This window comes from Acinonyx jubatus, chromosome A2 (assembly GCF_027475565.1).
Source record: "Acinonyx jubatus isolate Ajub_Pintada_27869175 chromosome A2, VMU_Ajub_asm_v1.0, whole genome shotgun sequence".
In the NCBI taxonomy this organism is placed as follows: Eukaryota; Metazoa; Chordata; class Mammalia; order Carnivora; family Felidae; genus Acinonyx; species Acinonyx jubatus.
This window is the reverse complement of record NC_069383.1, coordinates 149,057,152-149,063,308: the sequence shown is the minus strand read 5'-3', so window position 1 is coordinate 149,063,308 and position 6,157 is coordinate 149,057,152. Positions and strand designations below refer to the sequence as shown.

Here is a 6,157-nt window from a genome sequence, read left to right as displayed (position 1 = left end):
ACCTGGGTCCCTGAGAATTGTGTGGATAGGCAAGGCAGGGTTGGAATGCATACCTCCTAATAGAGGGCGGTGAATGGGCCCTGTGGGAGCCAGGCTGTGAGAAGTCTGGGCCTATAGCTGCCATGGAATGTGAAGAATATGGTGTCTAGTAAGTATATACTTCTTCAGCCCTAATGTGAGGTAACCATGCCACGGCTCCAAGCTCAATATGGCTGGCTCTACCTGCAGAGTCTCTGATGAAGGAGTTTGGGAAATTTAGAGGCTGTGGCTCCAACCTGAGGGCACCTGCCCCTTCCAGGAAGATGGTTCTCTGACCGGGAGCTGGCAGGAGAGAGAGCTCGGTCCTCTGGCCCGCATCGGTCTGGAGTGGAATTTCCATCCCGCTGAACTAGGAGGAGAGAGAGTGGGAATGGCACTGATTCAAATATCATAGCTTTCCTTTTTTTTTTTTTTTTTAAGTTTACTTAAGTTGCTTTTTTTTTTTTTTTAAGTTTATTTTGAAAGAGAGCGAGAGTACAAACGAGGGAGGGGCAGAGAGAATCCCAAGGAGGCTCCATGTTGTCAGCACAGCTCCCGATGCAGGGCTGGAACCCACGAGCCGTAAGATCATGACCTGAGTCAAAATCGCGTTGGACACTTAACTGACTCAGCCACCCAGGCGCCCCTGGCTTTCCTTCTTTTACCGACTGTTAGTAGGTGTTTTGAAAACATGTTTCTTTGTTTGTTGTATGCCCTTAGGTCAATTTTCAGAGACTTAACATTTTTTTTAAATGTTTATTTATTTTTGAGAGAGAGAGAGACAGAATGCAAACAGGGGGAGGGGCAGAGAGAGAGAGGGAGACACAGAATCTGAAGCAGACTCCAGGCTCTGAACTGTCAGCACAGAGCCCGATGCAGGGCTGGAACTCACCGACTACAAGATCATTACCTGAGCTGAAGTCAGACACATAACCGGCTGAATCACCCAGGTGTCCCTCCAGAGACTTTATAATTGTCACCAGCTGGACTGGGGAAGGGGACTGCAGAGCTCCTCATACTGTCAAGCCAGAAGTGGACCTCTAAGGGACTGTTGAAGGTATCATTACTATTTTGCTTGGATGTTACAAGATATCAAATCACTAGGTGACCATCATCAGCATTGAAGTAACATTTCTACTTTCTGCAGCTCTTTCGTATAAAAAGAGCAGAAATTGTGAGGGGCAGCATGGGGTATTCCCTCCACACACCCCCCCCCCACTCCGTTCCCCCGTTGCTGAGGCTAAATTCTGGGTGGGTGCTCCTGAGGCGGTAGCTCCCTTAGTCAGCTCAGGTCCGTCTTACGTGAGAGGCTGTAGATGGCTTCAGTACCACTGAGAATACTGGGGCCCTCGCGTCCTCACCCGGGCTCATAAAGTGGAGACGAGCTGGGAAGAGTTGAAGCTTCTTCCCTCCAGTTCCTGGAGCAGGGGGTCATTCAGAGACTGAGGGGCCCTGTCCCTAAGATTGTCCTGAGCTGGAGCTCAGAGATTTTGCCTGGGGCGAGGAGAAGGCAAAGGGAACTCCAAGTTTCTTCTCAAAGGAACTGACTTCATTTGCAGCAGAGTGTGGAGAAGTTCCAGCCTAAGGGCGCTCTCAAAACAAGGCAGGTTGTGCTGAAAAGCAATTATGGGAGATTCATTAGAGATAGAAGTTAAATGGTAGGTTGGCTAGTTTACCAGACAGAACTGGGGAAAGATATCGCCAAGAAGAGCTATCCTGGGGTCAGAACAAATCTCAAACATGGCCCTTAAGAGATGTTCCTTCAGGGGTGCCTGGGTGGCTCAGTCAGTTGAGAGTCTGACTCTTGGTTTCAGCTTGGGTCATGATTTCACGGTTCATGAGTTTAAGCCCGGCGTTGGGCTCTGTGCTGGGGGTGCAGAGCCTGCTTGGGATTCTTTCTCTCCCCTCACCCCACTCTGACCCTCCTGTGTTCATTCTCTCTCTAAATAAATAGACTTAAAAAAAAGAGGGGGCGTGTGTCTGGGTGGCTCAGTTGGCTGAGTGACTGACTTCAGCTCAGGTCATGATCTCATGGTTTATGAGTTCGAGCCATGCATTTGGGCTCTGTGCTGACAGCTCAGAGCCTGGAGCCTGCTTCAGATTCTGTGTCTCCCTTTCTCCCTGCCCTTCCCGCACTCACGCTCTGTCTCTGTCTTTCTCTCTCAAAAATAAATAAACATTTTATAAAAAAAAAAACAAAAAAAGAGAGAGAGAGATTCCTTCAAAGGAGCCCTATCTTAACTAGATCAGTCTGTGGATCAGTTTATGCCCCAAGGCATACTGTTGAAAACATTGATGGGGGGGGGGGTGGTGTGAAACAGGTGATGGGGATTAAGGAGTGCACTTGTGATGAGCACTGGGTGACGTATGAAATCGAGTGTGTGTGTTTTTTTAAGTCAACTCTGCACTCAACATGGGGCTCAAACTGACGGCCCCAAGATTAAGAGTCACATGCTCCACCAATGGAGCCAGCCCAGGCGCCCCAGATGGCTCACTTTTTAACAACACTGAATAATATTCCATTACCGGATGTACCACAATTTATTTATCCTTCACCTGCTGAAGGACATCTTGGTCGCTTTCAAGTTTTGGCAATTATAAATAAAGCTGCTATAAACATCCCATGCAGGTTTTTGTGTGAACATGTTTTCAATTCCTCTGGGTAAATACCAAGGAGGGAAACTGCTGGACTATATAGTAAGAGTACGGTTAGCTTTGTCAGAAACTGCCAAACTGTCTTCCAAAGTGCCTATGCCATTTTGCGTTCCCACCAACAAAGGATGAGAATTAATGGCATTATTTTAAATTTCGTTGACAGTTCGTTGTACTGAAATACAACTAATTTTTGCATATTGATCTTGTATCTTTCAACCTTACTAAACTCATTTATTAGCTCTAATAGTTGTGTGTGTATGTTCCTTAGGATTTTCTACATACAAGTTCATGCCATCTATAAATATAATTTTGCTTCTTCCTTTTCCAATCTGGATGCTTTTTATATTATTCCCTTGCCAATTACTCTGGCTTGAACTTCCAGTACAAGGCAACATGGAGACTCACATTTCCAGCCCACACCTCTCTCCAGGCGTCTCACTGACATCTGTACATGGACACCTAATAGGCACCTCCTACCAACTCATGATCATCTCCTCAAACCTGCTTCTCCCCCAGACTCCCCCAGTTCTGACCTTCTGGTGTTGAAGTCAAGTTCCCCTCCATTCCTCACTTTCTCTCATCCCCACATTGGATCCATCAACAACACCTGGTGCCTCGGCCTCCAAAATATGGCCAGCTCTACAACCACCAGCCCACTCTGAACCTCCAGAACCATGTGCTTGGATCAGTGCAGTAGGCTCCTAACCAGTCCTCCTGCTCCTGCCCTTGCCTCAGCCTCAGCCTAAGTGCAGTGACCCTTTTAAAACTGAGTTAGACCATATCACCCCTCTGCTATAAATCCCTCTATGGATCCCATCACATTCTGAGAAAAGCTGGGGCCCTTGCAGTGACCTCACTGCCTAGGTTACATTTCTGACCTCACCTCTTCTACCAGCCTCCCCATCACTCACCCCTCGGTGCCCCATTGGACTTCTTGCTGGTTCTTGAACACCCCAGGTAGTTACCTCCAACTGTTGGTTCCCTTTGCCTGGAATGCTCTTCCCTCAGTTATAAGATCTGCACTTGGTTGCCCCTTGCCTCCTTCAGGCTTCCATGCAAATGCTATCTTCTCGGGCAGATGATATCTCTCCCATATCAGTATAAATCCCATTCCACATGATCCTCTTACAACATGATAATGCCACTCCTTTAGGGGTAGGGTGGATGATGTCTGTGTTTCCTTCCCTTGGACCCCGACAGAGTTCTGTAATTGCCTTGATCAAGGTGATGGCAGAAGTGACCCTGATTTCCAAAGCTGGAAATCTCTCCCATTCACATGCTTCTAGAGCCCTGACTGCAACATGAGATGCTCTGGGGGAGAGAGCAAGTGGAGAGAGCACAGAGAGACAGAGAGAGATGTGGCTATCTGGGTCCCACCCAGACCAGGCACCAGACATGTGAGTGAAGGAGCCCTCAAGGTGATGGTCCTGGCTCACACACCCTCTGACTGCAACCTCATGAGACACCCCGAGTCAGAACTACCTGGCTCTCAAATTCCTGACCCATAGAACCCAAGAGGGATGGTAAGTGATTCTGGTGCATAAGCCACTTGTTTGGGATGATTTCTTACACAGCCATAGAAACTTGATTTTTCTACCTGGCGCTTACCACTACCTGACATATCATATATTTTAATTACTCAGTGTCTCCCAAGGGCAGGGATTTTCGCCTGTCAGCTTCATTGTTGTACCACCAGTGCCTAGATCCAGGCTTTGTACATAGTAGGTGGTCAATATTTGTTGAATAGAATGAATGACTATACCTAGTAAAATGACCAACAATGTACACAGGAATCATGATGTTAGTTTAGATGATGGTTACCTCCAGGAAGCAAATATCAGGGACCTTCATCATATGTGTATTTTCTTCTCGAAAGAAAACAAGCAAATATGGCAAGATGCTTACACTTGATTAAAAAGTGAATTTGCGGGGCGCCTGGGTGGCTCAGTCGGTTGGGCGTCCGACTTCAGCTCAGGTCACGATCTCGTGGTCCGTGAGTTTGAGCCCCGCGTCGGGCTCTGGGCTGATGGCTCAGAGCCTGGAGCCTGCTTCCAATTCTGTGTCTCCCTCTCTCTCTGCCCCTCCCCTGTTCATGCTCTGTCTCTCTCTGTCTCAAAAATAAATAAACGTGACAAAACATTTTTTATAAAACTAAGACTTGTACATAAATGTTCATAACAGCTTCTTTTGTAACAGAAAGTGGGGACAGACCAAATGCCCATCAGGTGGTGAACAGATAAACTGTGCTGTATTTTCAGCAATAAGAACAAAATACTGATACAGTCAACACCCAAACCCATTATGCTGAGAGAAAGAAATCCTATCCAACAGAGTATACACTGAATGATTCCATTTATAAGCAATTCTAGAGCAGGCAAGACTGACCAGTGCTGGGAAGACATCACCTCAGTGCCTTTCTGGAGAGCAAGGCCCGACTTCCAGACAAGGCCAGGCAGCCTCTTTGTCTCACATTCCTTCTTCTAGTCCCAGCTCAGGCCTTTCCTCACCAGGTGACCCTGAGCAAGTCATGGCCTCTCTCTGGGCCACAGTTTCCCCCATGTACATTTCAGTGGAGGCTGGAATGGGTGTCTGATGCGTCCTCCCATCCTGACATTCCAGGATTCTCTGATTCCCTTGCAAGCCATGGCCACCTCGGGAAATCCCTTGAGCCAGCCTGCAGGTGGCTTGGGCCTCCCAGGCAGGGTGAGGAGCTCTCCCTCGGGGTCTGGAGCCCCAGCCTCAGGCAGACCTGGATGGGGCTGGATGCCAGGCACCGACCTTGAGTGGGCTGGGGCTTCCCTCACTCCTGCAAAGCACAGGGCTCGGAGGGTGAGAGATCTGGAAATGCCCCCTCAGCTTTTGTTCCTGTCTCTAGGGCTGTGCAAGCCAATGAAAATGCAGCCCTGAGAATAAAAGCCCCTTGTCCAGAGTTCTGAGCCCTAATCCTCTTACACGTCAGCAGCGGAAAGCCGGAGCCGGTGGCAGAAGGGCCGCTCTGATTTCCCTGCCAGCCGTCCCTCGTCCCACACTCTGGTGCCAGCCCCGTCCCATCGCACAGTCTGGCATCCCGGGCCAAGGAACTGCACAGCTGAATGTAATCACCACTCAGGTCTCTGATGATGGAGCCATTAGACTGTGAGCTCTGGCCGGGACTGGCCAGCCCAAGAAAGTCTGAGCATCCACCGGCCCCAGGATCTACAGAGCCCCAACTTTGCCTAGTGTGGCCTGTCCCAAGGGTCTGCCTCCCTCCCCTGGGGGCCCAGACTGTTCCTCAAGCGATAAAGTCAGGGGGACTTGATTGGATAGTCACAGGGTCTATCTGAGCTCACCCACCCCTTCAGGAAGCACAATCGGAGCCCCTGTCATAGGAGTGGAGGGACAGACACCTCCAACCAGCCAAGAAGTGCCACAGCAACAGTGTGGCCACGGGCAGGTGCGTCCAACCTGCCCAACCCCAAGGAGGCTGGGCAAGATTTTGCAAACT

General features: G+C 49.2%; 1 protein-coding gene across 2 annotated transcripts in view; it reads right to left on the bottom strand.

The window, feature by feature from the left end:
* Nucleotides 1-792: 792 nt before the first annotated feature.
* CSPG5 (chondroitin sulfate proteoglycan 5) overlaps nucleotides 793-6,157 on the bottom strand; it is a 53,459-nt gene continuing 48,094 nt past the window's right edge. Inside the window, exon 6 of one of the 2 annotated variants that reach the window (XM_027038585.2) lies at nucleotides 793-1,631. In XM_027038585.2, the coding sequence (XP_026894386.1) occupies nucleotides 1,568-1,631 (64 nt within the window). In that variant the 3' untranslated portion in view covers nucleotides 793-1,567. The remainder of the gene's footprint in view (nucleotides 1,632-6,157) is intronic. The other variant, XM_027038586.2, reaches the window with a different exon arrangement.